Genomic DNA, 25,347 nt, shown 5'->3' on the forward strand with positions numbered 1-25,347 from the left:
GCCGCAACGGTTGCACCCCCTCACCCACGCCCCTGCTCCTCCGTTGTCACTACGATGTATCTGGGCATTTGCGTTGTACTGAGTAATAAAATGTTTACGAACCTACTGAAACAATAACTTTACCTTACTTTTAGATTTCATCAAACACACCAAGTCATCCTAGTACAATCATCAATAAAGGTAACAAACCATCGTGACCCACCCAAAGTAGGAACCTTAGATGGACCCCAAACATCAGAATGTAAGATCATAAAAGATGTTGGATTTTCATTTTTCATTTAACGGAAACGAAGCACGATGCCTTTTTACAAGGGCGCAAACGTTACATTGAAAACTTGAAATATTGCATTTAATAAATAACGATGGAAATAATGTCTTAAGGTAGCCGAAGGAGGCATGCCCCAGACGTCGATGCCATAACCATATTTCAACTTTATTTTTTATTTCAAGACTGTTCACTGCTAATGCCCGACGCAATTTATTAGAGCTTTCAGATACTAAACCCAAGTAAGACAACTTTCCTCACCTGACACAATAACCGATCATTTGCCTCGTCCGGAAGTCCTTAAATACACAAAATTTAGGCCAAAAGATGACAACACAAAATAGAGTGGTGGTTATTTGAGATACTGATAATAAATTATGATTTAAAGATTTGGACAACCAAAATGGATTCTAAGTTCAAGGTATTAGTTAGAGTTATAGGACCTTCCCCTATAACAAGGGTTGAGGTGTCATTAGCAGTAGAAACCCATTTATATGAGCATTGGTTAATGGTTGAGACTTGTCTAGAATCAAAAGTCATATGATCTATAGCACCAGAATCATTTATCCAAGTACTATTCGAAACATGTGTGTGCACATTTAAAGTCTTACCTACATTACCTGTAGTGACTACCGTCGATGAAGCTTGCTCAATAGTTGGATCTATAAGGCTCTTCTTAGAGTTTTTTTTTTTATTATAGTCCCACCATTCTGGATAGCCTAATAGTTCATAACAATGACTTTTGTTATGACCAATTTTGTTGCAGTGAGTACACTTGTAAGTATTTTTGTCGAATTAACCAACAACTTTAGCAAAATCCGATTTGCCTTATTGCGGGCCATTATTGCGGAAGTATTAGTTATTTCAGTTTCTCACTTTTATAAAGTAAATTAATAAACTTGATGAAATCATTTTCCTTCTCCTTAGCTAACCCGGAAAAACAAGATGAAGATAAATGCTCTTTCTCTTTCAATCAATTGAAACTCACAAAACAAATTTAAGACTGTTGGCTCTGGTACCAAGTTCAAATTAATCAAAGAAATTATTTTATTCTTTGATGGTTTACAAAGTAAATATAATTAAGACTCCATCTATAGAATTACGATACTACTAGTTTCTAATTTGTAATATACTTACTAGCTTCTAATATATTTAGTAGTTCCTAACATCTTACTAGTTTCTAATATTTGATACGTATTAATATCTCAATATAGGAACAATATTATATGACATATCATAAAATATAGAATTATATTCCAACCAGTCATTAGTTCATACTTGTTTGAAGTTTTACATATACTCGTATGCCATTGGCACTGCAGGAAGAAGACGCATTAGTTACAGCTCATAGAAAAGAAATCGAAGATACAATGGAGATCGTTTGTGAAGTGAGTACCATATCTGTCTCTGTCAGGGGCGGCCCAGGCCCAAAGCAGCCAAAGCGGCTGCTTTGGGCCTCACTTTGTGGAAGGGCCCCTTAAATCCAATTAATTAAAGGCACCTCTTGCAAATAAACTAAAACGCAAACCCAGTAAAAACAAAAGCAAGTGTAAATAAACACCCACTAAAACCTCATTAAATCCCTCAAAAATCGTGCGCATTCTTCCTACTGTACTTTTTTGAAAGGTAATTTATGTGGGCCCCACGTTTTTTAAAACCCTAAATTCTTTTCTCTCCTCTATTTCTAAATTTCTGCTTCTCTTTCCTCATTATTGTTTTTAAGTTTTCTGTTCATTTGTGCCAAAATCTCTAACAATTTTCTATCTCAACTCTACAACTAGGTAATGGTCTCTCACACTTACCTTTATGATTGATTTTTCTATTTTCTTTTTTTTTGAACTTATTACATTGATTTTGATTGTTATCTCTCCTTTTAGTATTTTCTTTGCTTCTTATAAAAATTGTTTTTAACGAACTAGTTATGTTATCAATTGAACAAAATTTGAGAGAAGAATTAGACTATAAACGCATAATTAGTAATTTTACATCTCTAAAGACAAGAAAAATATTTTTGGAACATATTTAACTCATCTCTAAATGTAAATTAGATCTTCTTTATAGTATGCAGTTCAAGTGTATGATTTCTAGTTGTGTTTTTCATATTAATTTATTTGTTAAGGAAATAACTTTTTTTTTTATAGCTAGTGTAAACAGGGCCCCAAATTTTTATTCGCTTTAGGCCTCTCAACTACTTGGGCCGGCCCTGGTCTCTGTCTCTGTCTCTAAGTTATTAATTCTTCAAAAGTTTGGGTTGCGAATATTTACCATTCTCCGTTTCTTTTTTCGAATAAATCAGGAGATGAAGTTATTGGCGGAAGTGGATCAACCCGGAAGCCACAAAGACAACAATGTCAATCAACTGAGCTTTGTTCTTTCACGAAAAGCAGCAAGTCTAATAAGCCTACAAGCTCGTCTCGCTAGATTCCAACATCGCTTGAAGGAACAGGAAATACTTAGCCTGAAAAGAGGCCCTCCTTGATCTGGTTAATCTAGCAATCATCCCCAGAATGCTCTAGCATGAACAAGCCAAAATCTTCGGCATGAATATCAACTCGTAATCACCTCTTATTTCCTGCACATTATCTCACCATGCACTTATTTCTCAAATAGGGCCCCACTCTTCAATTTACGCACAATTGCTATCTGGCGGATATGAAAGCCGATCTTGAACGCAATCGAGAATTTTGTAACACGGGTTTGTTGTGGATGGAGATTAAGGTGTAAGAAAAGAAGATATGTGGAACTTGAATAAGATGTGGAATTTCTTAAGAAGCTTTCCAACTCTACCACATCAAATAGAGAAGAGAAAGTGAGCTAATTCCCAAGCTATCTAACTAGTTAATAAAGAAGAGGGTGTTCTTTGTATCAAACCACAAGTGGAATTCTAGCTAACTACAACGTGGGGAGATCATGTTGACCATTCAAGTGTCTTGAGTAGAGGAGTTGCACGTGGAGCTCTTGATCTTCGCATTAGATTAAAGAAATTCGTGGGAAAAAACTAGTGATTAAGTTAATTCTAAACTCTTAGTTAATCATTAACTTATGCATCTTGGGACCATACTGGTGTTAGACATAAGATTTTTGAGATTCCGCTTAGAATACTAGGTGACACCACAACCCTACAAAGATATGGTGGTGGTAGTGGATAATGTGAATGGTAGAGACAAAGGTACAGTGGAGAAAGTATGGTGGTGGTTGTAGATGTAGTGGATAAGATATATAGGTGGTAATGATTGAGGTATGGTGATGGCAGCGGAGGTATGTTACTTTAAATTCCAAAGCTATAAATCTTAACTTTAAAAGAAAGTTAAATAAGTGAAAAATAAGTTATTTTAGTGTTGCCAAACGATAATTACAAGAGTGTACAATTTTTCCAGAGTACGTCTCCTTTTAACTTTCTTTCTCTTTCTTGGAGGCATTCTCCTCTCTAGACCAGAGAGTGTAGATTTCTATTTATTCTTAGATAGAAAGATGACGTCTACTTTCTTTCATGTAATCTTTCTTAAGAAAAGGTAAGAAATTTCGGCAAGTTTGAAGCTCCAGTCTATAACATCTAAATCAAAAGATAATATCAAAATTGGGTTGTCAATGAACATAAGGCCAAGTAGCCAAGCAAGCGGCTCGCTCGTTGTCACACTTTCCAGCACACCTACCCGGTTGAGATGAAAAACACCCGTATAAATGTTTACTATGTAGGTTTTAACCATATTCAAGAAAAACCGAAAAACATCTAGACAAGTTAATGAACATCTTTAATACCATAAGTTTTCATGTACATATCTAATAAAAACAAAAAAAAAAATTTCATGTACTTATCTCTACAATGAACCTAAGCATACTATAAATTAATGAACATCTTCAATACCATAAGTGTTCATGTACTTATCTCTACCATGAAACTAAGAATACCACTTTAAGCTTCTAATTGAGGAAGGCCTTCCACAATCACCTTCCATGAATAGGCATTCTTCGTACACCTCATTATTTATCAAATACTTATCGTGCTTCATCAACCTTTGAAACGCTAACAAGACCATCAACAAGCATCTTCAGAGTCGGAAAATGAAGAACACTCTCTCCCCTTCTGCATAATATAGAAAATCCTCTTGGCTTCCTGTAAATTACCCTCCCTCATAAAACCCACTACTAATAAGATGACAATAAGGATTCTTAAGTAAGTAGGTTTCACTCCCTCCCTACTCTGAAACCATTTTAAGCTTCTTGAGGAAGGGTTTCCTCGATCGAAACTTCTTTACCAATGGCTTCCTCGACATCCTCCCACTCTGACAGATCAGGATCTCCTTTAGCAAGAACTTCGTCGATCTCCTCCCACTCCTCCAAATCGTAATCCTCCTCCGTAAATTTCTTTATTTCCCGAATAACTTCTCGTGCTGTATCAAAATCACAAGAGCTAGCAAGAGTATCAACAAACATCTTCAAAGTCGGAAAATGATAACCCTTCTTCGGCATAATACCAAAAATCCTCTCTGCTTCCTCTAAAGCACCTTCGTAACAAAACCCCTTAATAAGATGACAATAAGTTATTGGAGTAGGTTTCACTCCCCGTGATAACATCTCCTCAAACAAAGAATTCGCCTCCGAAGATCGATATAGTTTACATAAACTCTTAATCCTAAGTTCATAAATACTAACAATGTTATCAAGATGATCTTGTTGTTTTTCCATAATTTCTAACACTTTCTCAACATCAATTAACTTATTTTCCATAAAAAATGCACCAAGTATAGTTTCAAAAGTAGCAATATCTGGTTTAAACTTATTTTTCTCCATTTCAGCTAAAATTGAATAAACAGAACTAGAAGAACCAGATTTACAAAGACCCACAATAACAGTATTATAAGTAACAAGATTAGGGTTAAGATTATAAATTTTGGGGAATTCAAGAAAAACCCTCTTTACCTCATCATATCTTTTTGCACGAACACACTCGAAAAGAAGATAATTTAGGGTTTTAGTTGATAGAGAAATACCCATTTCTTCCATTTGCTGAAAAGTCTTGATAGAAAGATTGATAAATCCAGATTGACCATAGAAACTAATAACATGAGAGAAAAATCCTTCATTTTGAAGATAAGGACGAGATTTTAATTCTTCAAGAAAACAAGGAATTCCATGAAAAGATTTGTAATTTCTGAGTTTTGACATTGCCAGTAAAAAAGAGGTTCGTCCCAGGTGACCTTTATTGGGATGAAGAAATGCGGTTTGGAGGCAATCTAGAATTTTTTCTGGATCATTTTCATAGTAGATTTGTGGATACAAAGATGGGGGTTTTTTATTACTAAGTTGTATTGAACAATCACGATGGAGAATTGATGAGAAATAACGAGACTTGACGAGAGAATTGAGACGGATGCGGGAAAGGGAAGCCATTTTTTAGGGTTCTAAGAGAACTAGTAGGGTTTAAAGGAGGATATATATATAGGGCTGGAAAAAAAAATCTCCTAACCCGAAGGCCGAAACCCGTCATGGACGTCCGAGTCCGTTAGAGTCTACTGGTCCCCGAAACCTAAAGGCAGGTTTAGCCCGGACCCTAGGGGAATCAACCTATCGGATTTTGAGAATCCTCCCATGCCAAAAATATTAACCGAGAGCAACGTTTTGTACCCGCAAACGCGTGAATGAAATTGTTGACTAAACATTATGCACCTGAGAGATACACCTATAAATGCGTTAGCAACTCGGTCATTAAGAATGAGAGCATGGAAAAATGATGAATTTAATGGCATGCGCCTCCGATAACAACACGTTGAGTAACTACAGTAGATAGATGAATGGCAACAAGGCAGAATTACAAGAAAAATAAACATAAATACCCCGTTTAGAAAGCCAAGGCTGACAATCCTTAGATGTTTGATGTCCAAAACATTGATTGAGGAAGGGTGAGGGGCGTGGTTTGTGTTGGCAATGGGTTGATATAGGTCACAGTAAAGTTAAACAGTAAAATCACAATTCATGGTAACAAACATTTTTTTTGTTGTTGAAATAAACATGATATGCTAAGCTCAAAAGTTGCTATAATAGCTTCTTGCTACACAAAATTCAATTTCTTCTTCCCAAGTATGTAATAGGAAAAAGAGAAATGTAGAGTTGTATATACTTTCTTTAACATTCTAAAAACTATAAAAAGGTTAATAACTGATCTCAGTAATAAAAATCTGATGACAAATGACTTTTTAAGCATAGCCCATTTTAGTTTTGAAGGTTGAATTGATAAATATGAGTCGACTTCTGATATCAATATTACGATTATGTAAGAACATATATATATATATTTATGCTGACCTCATATGAATAGATTACGTATAAACGAACTTGAAATCCTTCTAGGTAGTTTCCCGTGAACATACATTCCAAGAAAATTGGTTTCATGAAAAACTAACATCTGGCTTCCCAAATTGGTTCAACTAACCTCTAGCTTCCCAAACCCGTTCTTCTTGAACTTCAGAAAACTTGGACAAGCTTTGAGTGTCTGTATGTGATCTACCAAACAAGAAACCGTCAGAAACCAAAAACAAAAATAAGACAACAAATAGTAAGTATTCTTCAAATAATCTAAATTTCATGAAAGCAGTGGTAGTAGTTACCTATCAATATCTATTTCGTGAAGAGAAAATTTTTTTCTTGACAATCAAAAAATACAACTCCAGATGATTCAAGTCTTGTTCAAATATGCTCAGAAACAATTTAAAGAAACGACAATTGATGGAGACCATCAAGATTGGCCTCACGGTCGAACTAGTTAGAGGGCCTCATGGCCGAGTCCATTAGGGTTAGAGTTTAGGAGTTTCCATGTTTTAGTATTTCCTACTAAGTCTAGGTTTAGAAGTTTCTATGTTTGAGTATCTTTGATATTTAGGAATCCTAGTTTGAGTCTATCTAGAAGTTTCTAAGTTTCTATAAAAGGAAGTCAAGTTTGTCCTTGTTATTCAGATCAGAGAATATTATGAATTAAGTTTATTATTAATCAAGTTTATCGTTTATTATTAATCAAGTTTATCGTTTTATCGCTTTTTTGTTATTTCATCAGCTTTATTTCGTTAGTTTAGTTTAATAACAATGGTGGGTTCCATTACTTTTACGCTTCCACAACAATCTACATCAACAACCTGGTTCCACTTGCAAATTTGACAACTTTAGCAAGAAAAAATCGAGTTTAAGATCATCCTCAGAAACCTGTTCAAACTTCTAGTTAGCACTTTAGTAACAAGGAAAAGCAGCTTGTTTGTAAGTTTCGTACTAAAATTCATAATAACATCATGCCTCAATTTCGAAGGAGAAATAGACCTTGTTCTAGTTTATGATGAGGAATAATGTGGGGATTCCCCTAAATTGCAATTTGGTAGACCTTGTTCAGCTTGATTCCCTGGAATAATGTGGGGATTCCCCTAAATTGCAATTTGGTAGACCTTGTTCAGCTTGATTCCCGAGAAGCAAAAACATCTCTATCAAATTCAATGAAACTTTAAATTGAAAGATGAAGATTAAAATGTAGTACACAACAACGTTGAAAAACTAACATATAAGGACTCGACTAATCAACAATAATGATGCAGACGGAAAATGCCATTTTACCTTAACAAAACGATGAGTGAAGGATTTCCCTGATTGAGAAGTAAATATCTCCCTATCAAGTTTAAGGAACTCTAAATTGATGAAAGATGCAGATTAAAATACAGTACACAACAACGTGGAATAACTAAAACACAAAGACTCAATCCAATCAATAATAATGTTGGAGATGAAAAATATTACAAACAAGTCCTGGCCACGTGAAACTTACTCTTAGTCTTTAAGCCCAATTACGTGTTGTTATATATTCATTAGCTCCCCGGCTCAAACAAGTTTTGGTAAGCAAGTCAATAGCACCATGATAAATTTCCTTTCATCCCAAGTCTTGTGTCCCCATTTCCTAACAAAACACCACCAGGATTTGGGAGATCAAAGTCGCTCAACGGCCTAATTCGAGATGAAATGGAAACCTTAAAGGCCAACAACATATATGTTAAAGACAAATTTCTAGCATCATATACAGTTAACCAAATTACAATCTAAAGACAGTTTAATCTTATTTACATTCAAGCAGGTTATTTGAGGCAATCAAAAATTCAAAACATAAAGTGAGACTTCTTATCTGCAACTGTTGTTTTTTGCCTCTTAGTCTACAACCCACCACATTTTTCTGTATATAAGTAAATTTAGATGATTCAAAATCATCAATTACAAAACTTCGAAGTACGCAATTGCTTTATTCATAAGTTATTACTTTAAAACAGTTGATATGTCATTAAATTTTGTTACTTTAAAACTTTTGTTATTTATCACTTGAATGTTTTTGCTCTTACTTCATATTTCTCTCCTTCACTTGATACTTCTCTCACCCACTTCATCTATTTCTACTATAACTTTTTTTTTTTTTATTGTTGCCTATCAGTAATTTATTTAGAGTCAAAACAATTGGTTGGTTCCAAACTACACCAAAAAAAAAAAATTAACCCTTAAGAGCATCACCAATGTAAAACTCAAAAAAGGCTCTATGAATCTTAGGAGCCAAGTGTGGATTGAGATATTCATTTGTAGATGACAAAATAAAAATCTTTTAAATTTTTTAAATCTCCATTACAAATTTCCAAAGTTTAGTTTATTATGTTACATATGTGACATATTTAATCCTAAAGTTATTTTAAGTATTATACATGATGATTCAGATTATATCTTTTGGCTATGATAGTCGTTTACAATGACGTTGATACATCGATGCTATGTGATAAATGCGATAACTATTTAAATCTTTATCGGAACGGGTCTAATGACCAAATAAACTATTTTATTTATACGTCAATAATTCAAGTATGATAAACCACTGATTTCATCTTTCTCGAGAATCGAAGCTAGAACCTCTAGGATTTTGGAGTACATGTCTTACAAACCGAACTATGAGTTGTTTGTCGAAGATTATATCTCTCAAATTTATCTTCAAAGGTTGAGATTATATCTTCCAAACTTATCTTAAAAATGATTAAGATAAGATGACAAAGAAATAAATTACACAAGGAAAAAAATCAACCATGGGTGGCCTTAGCACGACGAGAGATTATATATTATGTATCCATGGATCACGAAACATGAAAATAATGGATAAGAAGTAACATGACAAAGAAATAATGTAATTTTGAATTTGTATGCACATTGATGGTACTAATACTATTAGTTATTACAAAGTTGGAGCAATACATATTTATATACATGAAGTATGTATAGGGACTAAACATTGGAAACAATCTAACGGTGAAAGCCAACAAGTTGAAGAATCGAGCAGTCTTCAACAAAAGATCAACTTTTTCATTTAAGTCTCTTGGAAGGAACTTCATACACAGAGGTGGACGAATTTTAGCTAGTGAGAGTATAGAAGCAGACATTCCCCACAAAGAATCTCCACATATCATATCCGATGCCATAGCTGGTACAAATACGATGCAATAAACGCGATAAACGTCAAATTTAACAGCGCTTTGGAGAAGGCTAAATAGTTTTCGGGGTGTGAAATTTTAAAGGGAATATGCAAAATTTTGAAAATTTTCCGGAGAAACATATTTTGTGGGGAATATTTTCTAACTTCTACACCTCATGTATTCGCCACCTCATCGTCTTCACCGGCGAAAGTCGCCGGCCGGCCAATTTCCGGCCGGCGACCTTCAACCATAAAAAAAATATTTTTTTTTTCTTCTCCTCTCTCTCTAGATCAGATCTAGAGAGAGTGGAGACCTCATTAAAGGTCCGAGCACACCTTCAATGGGTCTGTTTGGACCTCCAATGGAGGTCTGGAACAGACCCATTGAAGGTCTGCTCGGACCTTTAATGGAGGTTTGCGAACAGACCCTTTGAAGGTTTGTTCGCAAACCTCCATTGGAGGTCCGAACAGACCCATTGAAGGTCTGCTCGGATCTTTAATGGGATCTCCACTCTCTCTAGATCCGATTCAGAGAGAGGAGAAGAAAAAAATTATGGTTGAAGGTCGTCGGTCGGAAATTGGTCGGCCGACGACCTTCGCCGGTGAAGACGATGAGGAGGCGAATTCATGAGGTGGCAGAGAGAGAAGTGAGGTGGAGAGAGAGAGAGAGGTGAGGTGGAGAGAGAATGAGGTGAGGTGGAGGGAAGTGAGGTGGAGGTTTGTATTTCCATATAAGAATTTACAAAATAAAATTGTCAAACAAAATTGACTAATTTTTTACCAAGTCTTCACACCCCGAAAACTATTTTGCTTTCCCCAAAGCGCTGGCCGATTTAAATCCTCCAGGATTTTGTAGTAAATGTCTTACAAATTGAGGTATGAGTTGTTCGTCGAAGATTATATCTCTCAAACTTATCTTCAAGGGTTTATATTTCCCAAACTTATCTTAAATGACCAAGATTACACTTCCCAAACTTACATCGAGCTATTGAGATTATAGAATTGTCTGTCCCAATCATAAACAAATTATTCCCTCTTACTCTAAAAATAAAATATCATCTTAAGATATTTCTATTTAACTACCCCTGCATTATATCTGAAATATGTAAAATTTAGTTTTGCATTGTGAATGTTATAAGAGATAACTTACAAGCGTAAGAGCCAATCACTGGTAGCCCAGGTCAGTGCATATACTCTGCAATGCAGAGGTCGCAGTTTATGTAGGCTTTAAGTCATTTTACTCGTCGAACTTTAGGCCTTAATTTTTTGGCAGTTATCGTGCTTATCACATCTCGATGTATCAATGTCTTGTAACGACTAACGTAGATCGTAGTCGATCTCAAATAAAAACTTACAAGCCTAAGTAAATGATACTTTTAACAACTTTAGGGTGTTCGGAAAAGTATATAAGCCGACTCCAAACATTTCAGAGAGTGAGAGAGAGTTGTCATTTTCTCTTTCCTTGGATAGCTTAGCTTGCACACTTCACCAAGGTTGAGATGCTTCCTGGTTGTAGGTTTGTAGCCTAGTTTTTTCCAGCACGGTCCATTTATAATGGTCGCGGCTTTGGGGAATAAAGAAAATTCTCCGGGGAGTAAAGACTTTTCTGAAAACTAGTCAAATAAGATTGACTTTTTATGTTTCTTTTTATTGCTAAGGGGTTTCTAATTTTAGAAGATGCTATAAAAAAGGCTCCTCCATCTCATCACCTCTCTCTGCCACCTAACCTTCTCGCCACCTCATCATCTTCTCCGGCGAAGGTCGCCGGCCGACCAATTTTCCGGCCGGCGACCTTCAAACATTAAAAAAAAAATTATCTTTTTCCACTCTCCTCTTTCTCTCTCTAAAAAAATAATTTTTTTTTTCAAAATCTCTCTTCTCTTTAGATCTGGTTCACCAGATCTAGATGGTCTGTGAACAGACCTTCAACAAGGTCTGTTCGTAGACCATTGAAGGTCTGTTCGCAGACCATTAAAGGTCTGCGAACAGACCTTCAAAGGTCTGATTGCAGACCTTTAATGGTCTGTGAACAAACCTTCAACAAGGTCTGTTCACAGACCATCTAGAGAGAGATTTTGAAAAAAAAAAAATTTAGAGAGAGAAAGAGGAGAGAGGAAAAAGATGAACTTTTTCTTTTTATATTTGAAGGTCGCCGGTCGGAAAATTGACCGGCCGGCGACCTTCGCCGGAGAAGATGATGAGGTGGCGAGAAGGTTAGGTGGCAGAGAGAGGTGATGAGATGGAGGAGAACTTTCAAAAAAATGTATTATGTATTCCCTATAAAAATTTATTCCCCGGAAAACTTTTAAAAAAATCTGGATTCTCTCGAGAATTTATTCCCCGGAGAATTTTCTTTATTCCCCAAAGTCGCGGCCTTTATAATGGGATCACGTCAGATCGACGAGATGAGTAGGAGACCTTTTATACATGTATCGTGTCAAATTATAAGATTGGGTCACTCAAATCTCCTTAGATACTATTGAAATAGTTGGATATAAGGTTAGGTTAGCCCTGCAACGACACTAACTGATATGAAGATGAAGACGATGTAAAGATCCAACTCTCTGACATCCGAAAATGTATGATTAAAATTGATCAAATCCATGTTCAGGAAATCCAATGACGATCAATGACTACTTAGGTTTAAGAAACACAACTACAAAAAATTATGGCGCCTATCGGCCTATGTACTTACTGTATTAGTTAATAATGGATTACATAATAAAGTTAATCAAATAAAGTTCACATATGAATTCATTTGACAAATTTTAGCAATTTTCATTGAAAAATTTCATAAAAACAACATGGGAGGTAGTTTAGCAATTTTTCTCTCATGACATTTAGTTATATCACACAATACCTTATGAAGTGTTTATATTATATAATATCGGCTTCGTCATGAGTTAAATTCAAAATGAGTGGAACTCAGATATATAGAACTAAGCAATTTGTGCGTAGTAATGCGAGAACTATAAGATGCTGGAAGAAACTTATATTTTTTAACAAATTTCTTTTGGAAATAATGTAATTGCAAAAGGTTAAGGACTCAAGGTTTGGATACGTGTACGGGAACAATTTAAATAAAAAATTAAAATAAAACACTAAATTGTCATGTATGTTAGTTAAGTCTAATCCAACATTTTGTAAGCGATAGAATAAAGGTCATCCATTTTTTCCCTCTCCAACATAAGCATATAAAAATTCAGTTTACATGTCATTTAATAGTTTGTAATCACATTGAGTGTCACTAGGAATAGATCAATAAGGAAAATTCTAAAAAATTTATGTTATTCTTAGACACCAACGATCAAAATTTCCGAGTAAATATGTAATAACAATATACACAAGATTTCTACCAATTTCAAAAATTATGCATATTGAATAGTCGCCTCAACACCTTTTCACTTGACTAAATTGTTGTAGGCCCCGGTCAAAGCACAAAGTGTGAGATGCCCAAGTGTAATCTGGGTGCCTACAAGACTTTGAGTGGGGGCCTTTAGTCCTCCCTTATACAAAAATGTAAGGTGGCCAATACGTGGACAACCGATTTTCTTATATAGACAACTATTTTATGTGAACAACCAGAAAAATTAAAATTTTTATACGGACAACATGTTTTAAGGGGAGAACGCTCTAATATATTTCACTCATACCCTCTAAAATTAGAGTTTTTTTTATTATAAGTCTTCTTCTTCTTTCTTTCCCTGAACCCTAAGCACCTTCTTCTTCTTCTTCTTCTTCTTCTTCTTGATCTTCCAACTACTAACACATCAAGATCGACTGTTAGCTCACAAATTATCACCAGCAATACGAATTTTGTTAGAGATAAATAACCAAGTAAGCAACTTAAATGGTTTTAGTAGACCCAAGCAAACTAGTACTAGTCTTCTCTAACCATCAGAACTAAAATCCCCATTAACCCCATTAACATTTTTATTAATATTATCAACAGGATCATAAAATACCCCGAGGATTCAAATGATTCTTCGTCTTTAACAGATTCAACAACATTTGAATACAAAATCTGAGATCTTAAAGTTCTAATAGGAAAAAGTAAGGGTTTAAACCTCTATTATTAGAACTGAATTTCTTCACAAAAACAGTAGATTGATCTCCAAAATATTGATAATTCCATGTTTGAACAAAATTTCATCAAACAATTAAATCTGAAAGTCATTAAAAACGGAAGAAACTTGAAGAACTCTTGACATATAAGTTTGGATAATATCAATTTCGAAGTGATTTTGTGTATCAGTTTCGAAACTAGTACTAGTTTCCAACAAAAAGAAGATGAACAAGTTCCCAACTTCTGTCTGGAATTGCTTGGTTTACAAATTGAGGAGAAGTAGTTGGGAAAAGTGGAATGGAAGAAGAGATTGATTTGGTGTGGTAATGGAAGATGAGATGATGGTATCTCTGAAAGTAGAAGTTGGGAGGAATCGAAATTTCCATTTGCTGCCATTAGAGGAAAGTGTGAGTTTCATTTTGTAGATAATTTAGTTCTCAATTTGGGGTTTTTTTCGCAGAGAAGAAGAAGAAGCATTAGGTTTTCTATTTTTTATTAATCATGTTTGTTTAGGTCCTCTTATTAATTATGATTTAATATTTAAGACCTTAGATTTTTGTCCCCCTATCAAATTTAAGTCTATTAGGTCAAGGATAGTGACTTGCATCCGACCCGAAAAATGTTGTCCACGTAGAGTATTTGATTGTCCATATATTGGTCACCAAATGTAAAAGCTAATTTTATATTTTACATTTAAAAATGTTTTTAAATGTCTTTTTTTTTTTTTGAACTATGTTTTTAAATGTCTAACAATGAAGATCAATATTTCAACCAAAAAGAAACCCAAAAAGAAAAATGTCATTAAAAAAACCAAAAAGGAAAAAAAACAATGAAGATCAATAATTTCAACAAAAAAAAAACAACAATAATCAATTACTTTACATATAAATGAGAGTCAAATTAAGCATTAATGGAACCACAATTAATTGTTAAGCATCTTAATAATTTCCATATTTTATCACCTAATTAATAACTAATTATACTTTTTATCCTTTCATAAATCTACTTAATAAATCTAACGTACACAAAACCATTTAAATGGAAAAAGTAGTTTTTTTTTTTTGAATCCAAGGGATACATATCCATTAATAGTGATAAAATCACAATAATACAAGGAAGATAATTGTTATTTCTCTCTTTCGGATACGTCATGCTATTTACATACCTGTAAATGCAAATGCCTCCATAAGGGGGAGAAATTGGACTAGACACCGACACTAATGGGATCCTAAAGATCCGAGAAAAGAGACCCTAAAGATCTGACAAAAGGATCCTAAAGATCCGACAAAAAAACTAAAAAACCTTGATGACTTCACCGATGGGTTTGGCATCTACTGGTTCTTCTTCTTCCCGTTCTTCTTCTTCCTCATTAGGGTCATCATCAAATTGGTCTTCCTGATGATTTTCTTCATCTTCTTCCCCATCAATCGTCCTTTTGTTCTTCTTCTCTTCTTTTCGATCTTCTACTCTTCCTTCGGATCTTTTGGCTTTTACTGGTTCTTCTTCTTCTTCTTCTTCATAAAAAGAAATAAACATGGAGGAACTACACCATAACAGTTACATAAAAATAAACTTGGAGGAACTACATAATGTTAATGTTAAATACAAACAATAATAGTAGGGAAAAAGGACCAGCCCTTCTTGATTAGTAAAAAAGGACCAGCCCTTCTTCTTCTTCTTCCTAAAAAAAAAAGTAGTTATTACTATTGAAGATTACATTTTTTCTTTTGAATCAATCCTATAGATTACTAAACACCATAATCCTATATGAGATATTTTAACCTCATCAACTTAGTGATTTAAAAATTGGAATTATGAATTTAGATTAAGCCAAATAGTCATAATTCCAACCCATTTATTCTGTGACTACAAAATTAAGGTAAGGGTTAGTTTTTTTACTGCGAGATCATCCCGCTATTATTAATTTCCTGAACTTTTTTGTCTCATTTTATGACTAACCGATTATTCTGGTCTGGTTGATGTTTTGGTGAAATAAGAAAAGATTTAGTGAGTTCAATATTTTGTATAGTGGAAAGAAAAATTTCCTCCAAACACCCTTCTTTTCATGTCGTCGGCACCCAACTCTCTACTGACGACCTCTATTTTTTCTCATCTTCACCTCGTTCTCTATCTTCCATCTCTCTCGTTAATCTCTCTCTCTCTCTCCATCCCTCTTTCCATCCATCTCCTTGCCTTCTTCAATATCTCTTTTAGTTTCAGCGAAGGGGAGTGCCTCTTTGTCGTGTCCCCTGGTTTGAATGTGAGACTTCCGAATCGAGATGAAACAATGTTTGGTTTTCCAAACGATTTCTCATTTAGGAAATTAGACGAATGATCCGCATGGGGAGCGTTCTCCTTTGCTGGAGCATGGATGATAGAAGAAATAAAGGGAAATAAAGAGGGGAAAAAGATAAGAGTGAGAGAGGGGGAAGAAGAGAAGAGAGAGAGAGAGAGAGAGAGAGAGAGAAAGAGAGAAAGGACGAGGAGGGAGAGAAAGGAGAAGGTGAGTGGAAGGAGATTGGTGAAGACATCGGGAGTTGACGATAGAGTTGTCGGCGGAGTTGACAGTGGAAGTGTCGTCAGAGTTGATGGTGGTGGTGGGAGAGGAAGATAAAGGAAGAAGAAAGTGAAAATACATTAAAGGTAGATGGTGTTTAGAGGCCACAAAAGATTACACATTTTTTTTTCCACCTAAAAATTTATACCTCGAAATATTTCTTTATTTACCCAAAATATCTTTCAGACCTTTAATTGTTCCATATTTTTTTTTCGCTTTAATTTGTCTTCTTTCCAATAATAATTGTATGGTGTATGTCATCAAATTTGTTAATTTAAACCTTTCATCATTTATTTCCTTATGCTTTTTTGCTCTTACTTCACATTTCCCTCCTCTACTTCATCTATTTCTACTGTATTTTAATTAGTGCATATCAGTAATTATATGAATGATGATTCAGACTATTAAATGTATCTTAAAAAAAATTATATAATTTGGGAGGAAGATATCTTTTTTAGAATATATTCTTCTCTTCAAAGAGTATATCTTTTGATTACAATAGTCATTACAATGACATTCATACTTCAATACAATGTGATAAACGCGATAACCGTCAAATTTAAATCCTTATTGGAACAAGTCTAATTTATTTATACTTTAATAACTCAACTACAATAAACCACTGATTTCACCTCCGCCGAGAATCAAAGCTAGGATTCCAGGATATTGGAATACATGTCTTCCAAACTGAACTATGAGTTGTTGATCGAAGATTATACCTCTCGAACTTATCTTAAATGGCCAAAATTACACCTCCCGAACATATCTTAAATGACCAAGATTACACCTCCCAAACTTATCTCGAACGATTGAGATTATAAAACTGTTTGTCCCAACCAACAACCCAATTTGAGAATCAGGCGTCCCTGCTGTCCGAATTGTAGTTTGTAGAAGCATCCTCAGTGACTGACCGGACCCAAGTCTCCTGAAGGGGGGTGCCGGAGAGGGTGAGAACCAGGTCGTCCCCGGACATTGCCGCACCACGAGGTTCTGTCGACGAGTTGGGTTGTTTGGGAATGTAGCTCAAAGCGGACACACGAAATTTTTTCCTCGTACTCTAAAAATAAATTATCGTCTTAAGATATCTCTATTTAACTACCCTCATTATCTCGGAATACCTAAGATTTAGTTTTGTATTGTGAACATTATAAGAGATAACCACAAGTTTAAGTAAATGATATTTTTAACAACTTTAGGGTGTTCAAAAGTATATAAGCCGACTCCAAACATTTTTATTTGAGAGAGAGAGAGAGAGAGAGAGAAAAAGATCCCCATCTGGCTATAACAATTGGGGCGCAACACAGAAGAAGAAGACTCCTTGCATAATAATTTCTTCTTCCATGTTTCTTCTTCTTTCCCTCATCTGATTTCTTCCATATTAGGGTTTCTTTCCATTCCACAGGTAATCTCTCTCTCTCTCTCTATCTATCTTATATATATCTCAGCATCATCCAAGTGTTGTCTTTGTTTGTATACTTTTTTTCTTAATTTTGTACCACAGGTAAGGGATTGACTTACTATATGATTGACTAGGGTTTATTTTTTTAACTCCGATCGCGAGTTTTGATGTTTAGTGTTTTATACTTTTATGATTGTTTCGATTTGTGGGTTACTTTATCAAATTGATGATTTAGGGTTGTTGATGCTAGATTGCTAGGTAAATGAAACATTTTGGGTTTTATTCTGATTTGGTTATTAGGGTTTTAAAGGGTGATTTTGTTTGTTTCACTGGAAATTAGAGATTGGGGTTTTGTTTTTGTTGTTGTGAGACTTGAGAGAGAGTATTGGTATTGGTGCTGGTGATTGATCTTTTTTTTTTGATGAATTTGATATGTGTAGGGTTACCTATAGAGCGGGAACATGGCAATGTCTGAAAGAAAGACAATTGAATTAGAACAAGGATGGGAGTTTATGCAAAAGGGGATCACTAAGCTGAAGAACATATTAGAAGGGCTTCCTGAACCACAATTCAGCTCGGAAGATTACATGATGCTTTATACGTAAATATTTTAGTATGAGTTTTTTGATCGATTGTTCTGATGAATCTTTGGGATCTTATTTTTGTTTAATTGGTTACAGGACAATCTATAATATGTGTACGCAAAAGCCTCCTTTTGACTACTCGCAACAACTATACGACAAATACAAGGAGTCATTTGAACAATACATTACTTCGACTGTAAGGAAGATTTTTTCTTCCCTTGCTTATTAATTAACTTAATCTAGAGGTGATGATTCACCGACTCTGGGTTATTGCTATTATTACATTTTTGGCATTATTGATATGCTCATTTGTGATACTATTGTGGTTAATTGCAATATCATTTAGGATGAAGTTTAAATATATTGTAACATTTTTTGGCATAAGGTTGTTATCCCGGTGATACTTTTTGGTTCATTAATGGGATTACAGTAGCTAGTGAGTCACGATATCCGTAAAGAGTTCTTGCATCTCTTTTATATACTGCAAGATCGTTAGTAAGACCCGTACATGATACGTAAATTACTAATGTTTTGGTTGTTTGATGATATTGCGGTATCTAGTTAAATCAGGGTATTTGTGAAGAGTTCTCGCCTTATTCATCTTGTTTAGATTTGGAAATTGGAGTAGCTGTAGAATATTATGTCCGTGGACTTATGATATGGCGCTAGATACCCTATATTTTCTAGTCAGAAAAAAACGAAGAAGAGTTTTGCTTTTGGCAGTTGTTTTGTGTAATCTATTCCATGTTATTAGGTTTCATTTGCATTTCCTAAATTTACTAATCTAAAAGATTGTAAAAGTATTACTAGTTTTGGATGTCTACAATGCTCTCTGAGCTCGTCTTTTCTGCTCTTCTATACTCAGGTTTTGCCATCTTTGAGAGAGAAGCATGATGAGTTTATGCTAAGAGAGCTCGTGAAGAGGTGGGCAAACCATAAAGTCATGGTCAGATGGCTTTCTCGTTTTTTTCATTACCTTGATCGTTATTTCATTGCTCGGCGGTCGCTTCCAGCACTCAATGAAGTTGGACTCACTTGCTTCCATGACTTGGTACAGAACATTTTACTTCATACGTCTTTGGGAATTGGACATAATTCTGGTTTTGTTCTTCTCTGACATGCTTGCATTCCTCCTTCACAACTTGATGTATTCTATCTTATTCATTTTAGGTCTACAAGGAGATCAATGGTAAAGTGAGGGATGCTGTAATTTCTCTGGTACGTAAGTCACTGATTTTGGAATAGTTTTATATACTATTCAATGTTATTTACCACTTATTTTCCATCAGGTTGATCAAGAGCGCGAGGGAGAGCAAATTGATCGAGCTTTACTGAAGAACGTTTTAGATATTTTTGTTGAAATTGGAATGGGAAATATGGACTGTTACGAGAATGATTTTGAGTCAGCCATGCTAAAAGATACTGCTGCTTACTATTCTCGAAAGGCTTCAAACTGGATTCTGGAAGATTCATGCCCAGATTACATGTTAAAGGTATTTTTGCCTTAGGCTTTATATCATCTGGTTAGCTTATGTTTGCAAAGATAGCGCAAATTGAATAACCGTTCTGTTCGATGGAAAATTTTAGGCCGAGGAGTGCTTGAAAAGGGAGAAGGAGAGGGTTGCTCATTACTTGCATTCAAGCAGTGAACAGAGATTATTGGAGGTTCTTTCTTTACATCCCATTTGGACTATCCTCCTTATACTCCTAGTTCTTTGTCCTTCTTAGATTGTAATAAACTTAACTTCTTACGGAACAAATTATTGAGCTTTTCTCTTACGAATCAATCATGTTATTTCTTTGTAGAAAGTGCAACATGAGTTGCTATCTGTATATGCTAGCCAACTGCTTGAAAAAGAGCATTCCGGCTGTCATGCTTTGCTCAGAGATGATAAGGTATTATGAAGATCAACGTTTTCAATTTGAGATACTTCTCACTTTACTCGCTAATTGGAAATGTACTGTAATTTTCTAAGCATTTTATGTTTTCTTTGCAGGTGGAGGATCTCTCAAGGATGTATAGGCTATTCTCTAAAATTCCCCGTCTAGAACCTGTATCTAGTATATTTAAGCAGGTTAGAAAACTTCCACCAAGTTTTACTAGTCAGACAGTGCCTTCGTTGTACCATCTTTAGGTACATTTGAGTCTTCTGCATTTCTGAGTATTCCTTTGAATGCAGCATGTTACCGCTGAAGGCACAACTTTAGTTAAACAGGCAGAAGATGCAGCAAGCAGCAAGAAGGTTGGTTTTATTTTATCTTACCCTTGAAGTTTGTCAACTTGAGATCTCATGTTTCATTACTTCTCTTATTTTGTGCTATATATGAATATGATGTTGTATGTATCCTAATACCAAGTAATATTAATAGATATTTTGGACTCATTTCTGTGAAATAACAAATTTACCTCTCGCAGGCAGAGAAAAGAGACGTGGTTGGTTTGCAAGAACAGGTAAGTTTCAGAATCATACTTCCATAATTGGCTAGCTATTGTCGAAGATAGAAAATGGAAGCTAAGCTGGTCTTTTGGTTCTCAGGTCTTTGTCAGGAAAGTAATCGAGCTGCATGACAAATACTTGTCATATGTGAGCGAATGTTTCGTGAACCACTCACTCTTTCACAAGGTTTTCTCTTCTCCTTGTGCTTGAGTAAATTGTATCTTCCAAATCTTTTATCTGACAATATTTTGTCGCGATAGGCACTGAAAGAGGCTTTTGAGATCTTTTGCAACAAGGGTGTCGCTGGCAGCTCGAGTGCAGAACTTCTGGCTACTTTCTGTGATAATATTCTAAAGAAGGGTGGGAGTGAGAAATTGAGTGATGAAGCGATTGAAGAAACACTTGAGAAGGTGGATAACTTTTGCACTGATTACACTCACTGCTTCCTGATTCAAATCATCTGTTTGTACGTTTTTTTCTTCTTTCTCACTGAAATCTGAAATAATCTACAGGTAGTGAAGCTGCTGGCTTATATTAGCGACAAAGATCTTTTTGCTGAATTCTATAGGTAAGATCCTCTTGTTAAGGTGTTCACTACTGATTTAGATCGGTACATGGAGCTAAGTGTTTGTTTCTTGCACACTTGTGTAAATATAGGAAAAAACTTGCTCGTCGACTTCTATTCGACAAGAGTGCAAATGATGACCATGAGCGGAGCATTTTGACAAAACTGAAGCAACAATGTGGTGGGCAGTTCACATCAAAGATGGAGGGGATGGTCAGTTACTCAACTAAACCCTTTTTCAGCTAGAGACTTTTTTTATATGCATACGAGATACGACGTTAAATGTCAGAGTGTATGAATAAATACTATGTTGGCTTCTGTTTTCCGAAGAAAGAATTTAGTAGCACATGTAAACTTTTGGGGAGAAACTTAAACATTAGCTAGGTACAAACATGTTTTCTACATGCAGTTACATACAGATAAAAGCTTGGGTTTGTCATCTTATTGATTCTGTAATAATCATAAACTAGTTTAAGTTTTTGGAAACTTCGTGCGTGGTTGCTGGGGAACACAAGTTTCTTATTCTTGTCACTTCAATTCCATTTGTCCATCATCAATTAGCTTTCAGTACTGCTGATTAGTTGTGTACTTCGTTATTTGCATTACACCTCATGAATTATAAGTATAACCTTTTCTAAAAAGCGTTGTTACTCTTCGTAATTGATTTACATGATATTAAACATGTAATTAGTGAATAAAATGGTGCTAACAATTGTTTCAAGTTAAGGAGTTATTTGAGTGTCGATTTTCCGTGCTTGAATATTCTGTCTGTACTCAACATCTTAGTTTCATGACACTGTTGACTAGTGTTTTAGTGTGTCCTCTATGTTAACATATTTAGTTGGAATCATCTGAAAACATCAGAGTCTTTATCTTAGCTTATAGCTTACAAGATTTTCCTGAATAGTGTATTCATTTGGGTTATTGTTGGGAAATACAGATAGCTTAGCTCTTTGCTCGTAATTTTGTATGCGCTTGCATAGTGTGGCGTTTCATTGGCCTCTAAAATACTCCCAAACTTTTTTTTATCTTGTGCTTTAGTGTTGTCTTCCTTAGTTGAGGCTCATGTTTCTTGGTTAAGACTTGAGATAACGAGCCCCTGTAAATGCCTCGGCCTCAAAACAGCTACTTGTGAGTATCAAGGTTTCCATTTTAATTTTCTCATTTTCACTTTCAGGTAACTGATTTGACATTGGCAAGGGAGAACCAGACCAACTTTGAGGAGTATCTCAACAGTAACCAACATGCAAATCCTGGAATCGACTTGACTGTAACTGTCTTAACTACTGGATTCTGGCCGAGTTATAAATCCTTCGATTTAAACCTACCTGCGGAGATGGTAAGCATCAAATATTAGTGTGTTATCTATCAAGGAGCTAGATAAACTAAAAAAAATAAACGAAACTGGAAGCCCAGAGTTGTCATCTTTATTTACACCCTGTACCAAATTCTGTGAACTGTTCGATGGATTCGGAACAAGCTGTAGTCTTGAAGGAATTATAAGTTTTAGATAAGGTAGTCATGTTTCTTCCAACTTTGAACTTTACCTTTATTTTTCTCCTTACAGGTGAAGTGCGTAGAAGTCTTCAAGGAATTCTATCAAACAAAAACCAAACACAGAAAACTCACATGGATATACTCATTGGGTACTTGTAACATAATCGGAAAGTTTGATCCAAAACCCATGGAGCTGATAGTCACAACTTATCAGGTTGGTTTTAACTCTGTACGGTGTAGGCAACTTTTTTCTTTGCGGATGTGTTGATAGGCTGGATGGTAGGTTTGAAACCTTAATCTGTATGTGTGCAGGCCTCAGCTTTGTTGCTATTCAATGCTGCAGATAGATTAAGTTATTCCGAGATCATGACCCAATTAAACTTGACTGACGATGATGTCGTGAGATTGCTTCATTCTCTCTCCTGTGCAAAATACAAGATCCTTAACAAGGAACCTAGCACTAAAACCATCTCTCCGACAGACTACTTTGAGTTCAATTCCAAGTTTACAGATAAAATGAGGAGGATCAAGGTTTGGATTGATCTTACTCTTGATTCCAATTTGTCTACGCTTACTTAACCTCTTCTCTTAAACTTAGACGAGAATTGATATAATACTGTTGATTTGCTGAAACTGCAGATTCCCCTCCCTCCTGTCGACGAGAAGAAGAAAGTAATTGAGGATGTTGACAAGGATAGACGATACGCGATAGATGCTTCAATTGTCCGGATCATGAAGAGTCGAAAGGTTTTAGGTCACCAACAGTTGGTGATGGAATGTGTTGAACAATTAGGTCGAATGTTCAAGGTACTCCTTTCATGCTCTGTCACTCTAACTCTGTTACAGGCTAACCATTTTCAAATATTCTTCTCGTGTTAGTGTATTACTGATTCATCTTCTTTAAACCATGGTTTTCCAGCCCGATTTCAAGGCAATCAAGAAGAGAATTGAAGATCTTATCACTAGGGATTATTTAGAGAGAGACAAAGACAACCCCAACATGTTCAGGTACCTTGCGTGATTCTATTAGCTACCGAAATAAATCAGGCGGCATACAAGATGTAGGTTTGGAATCGAAGCAATATAGCACAACCGAAGATAATTGCTTTTTATCCAAGTTTAAGGTAGAAAGTTGAACTCTAAACTGCTTAAAGTGTTGTTGCTATAAGAAACCTTGTTCAAGAAACATGACGAGTATAGCTATTATTGTACATTTTTACCTTGAAAGTGATATTTGTTTAACTTACTCGAGGTCCTTGACCTTGATTGAGAGAGAGATTTCTGTAATGTTTTGGTTACGCATCGTGCTTTGCTTCATCTTCTGAATATCTCTTATGTTTACTAAGGTGTTTTTTTTCGAAGTTATATCGGACTCCAAGAGCTAAATTGACTCGAGCTTGAGTTCAAAATTTTCGTTTTTGTTTGACTTGTGTTTTCTTTATCACTCTTTGAGGTTCCTTTGGATATATTTGATTCAGATTTGTACCGAGTCCAGGCTTATCCCAATTTAGGTTCGTCTCGTTTGGGTGTCTCGGTCTGCCCAATTAACACCAGATCGAAATGAACATTTCATGCACAATCAGATGTTTGGAGTAGCTATTTCACAATTTGAACTGTCTTCACTTAATCATATTTGTGAACTGTCTTCATTTTTTTTCTTCTTTTATTATTACCATGTGCTATTTAACCCGAACATCTGTTGAGGCTAGTTCCAATACATCTCATAAATAATCGACGTGCTACTCAATTCCTACGAACAAGACTGTCACCACATATTTTTGTTCATCAAGGCTCGTCTCCTTAGGGAACACCTCAGAACATCCCACTGCCTAAGTTCCTACATACTTCATACATCACCAATCGGCTTACTGCTCTATTACCTGCATACACAACGTCATCGTATATCTCTCTGTTGACAGCACGTTTGACACAATTGATTAATTTCAATCTAGGTAAAAAATGGACCTCATACCAGATTTTTCTTCTAGTTGTACGAAAAACTATATATGAAAACAAATTGCCAGAAGAGCCGAAGGTTTAGACATATTCTAGACCTACACTGATATAGCATAACATGTGGGAGCAATGTCCGAGTTTGGGTTTGGTTTTATCCACAACCACTTGGTGTAGTGGTTGTACATTCGCTCTCGATATTGAAGGTTCCAAGTTCTATCTCTTTCGAAGCGGAAATATATGGTTGGACACCCACTTTGCATATCCTAAACCTAATGTTACGTTGGATAGTCTTAAGGGTCGACCCTTAGGATCTATGAGATGGTAGTTATTGTGCTTATGTTGTTCACGATATAATGTATTCATGATGTGTCTATGTGATGTAATGATGTAAGGAAGCTGATTAGAGGCGTGGCTGAGAACTCGAGTTGGACAATTAGAGATATCTCAAGAGGACGCTCTATTTCTAGATAGTAATCTTGAGATATCGCTATTCTACCCTCGACACGTCATCTTAGAGATCCAAATAGAATGTTGCATTGGAGAGAGTTTTT

The 25,347-nt window shown here is 35.4% G+C and overlaps 2 protein-coding genes across 2 annotated transcripts; one reads left to right on the top strand and one right to left on the bottom strand.

The window, feature by feature from the left end:
• Positions 1-4,477: 4,477 nt before the first annotated feature.
• Positions 4,478-5,431, bottom strand: LOC147535948 (pentatricopeptide repeat-containing protein At1g11630, mitochondrial-like). The gene has a single exon (XM_086640057.1). The coding sequence runs from the start codon at positions 5,429-5,431 to the stop codon at positions 4,478-4,480; it is 954 nt and encodes a 317-aa protein (XP_086496183.1).
• Positions 5,432-17,595: 12,164 nt separating this feature from the next.
• Positions 17,596-24,157, top strand: LOC147535949 (cullin-1-like). The gene is made up of 20 exons (XM_086644936.1): positions 17,596-17,759; positions 18,197-18,357; positions 18,437-18,536; positions 19,206-19,391; positions 19,511-19,558; positions 19,630-19,833; positions 19,928-20,005; positions 20,147-20,236; positions 20,338-20,415; positions 20,521-20,583; positions 20,757-20,792; positions 20,878-20,964; positions 21,039-21,188; positions 21,291-21,346; positions 21,436-21,556; positions 22,521-22,682; positions 22,911-23,054; positions 23,153-23,371; positions 23,480-23,647; positions 23,760-24,157. The coding sequence occupies exons 2-20, from the start codon at positions 18,218-18,220 to the stop codon at positions 23,859-23,861; spliced, it is 2,232 nt and encodes a 743-aa protein (XP_086501062.1). The 5' UTR covers positions 17,596-17,759; positions 18,197-18,217; the 3' UTR covers positions 23,862-24,157.
• The last annotated feature ends 1,190 nt before the right edge of the window (positions 24,158-25,347 follow it).

The sequence above is a fragment of the Eschscholzia californica genome, unplaced genomic scaffold (assembly GCF_041429995.1).
Source record: "Eschscholzia californica isolate CP2 unplaced genomic scaffold, dmEscCali1.0.p SCAF_5, whole genome shotgun sequence".
Classification (NCBI taxonomy): Eukaryota; Viridiplantae; Streptophyta; class Magnoliopsida; order Ranunculales; family Papaveraceae; genus Eschscholzia; species Eschscholzia californica.

Excerpts from the sequence above, each read along its gene's own strand:
- LOC147535948 (XM_086640057.1), bottom strand. The coding sequence starts at position 5,431 with ATGTCAAAACTCAGAAATTACAAATCTTTTCATGGAATTCCTTGTTTT.
- LOC147535949 (XM_086644936.1), top strand. The coding sequence starts at position 18,218 with ATGGCAATGTCTGAAAGAAAGACAATTGAATTAGAACAAGGATGGGAG. Across the intron at positions 20,584-20,756 it reads ATGCAGCAAGCAGCAAGAAG|GCAGAGAAAAGAGACGTGGT; the intron begins GTTGGTTTTATT and ends TACCTCTCGCAG. Across the intron at positions 20,793-20,877 it reads TGGTTGGTTTGCAAGAACAG|GTCTTTGTCAGGAAAGTAAT; the intron begins GTAAGTTTCAGA and ends TTTGGTTCTCAG.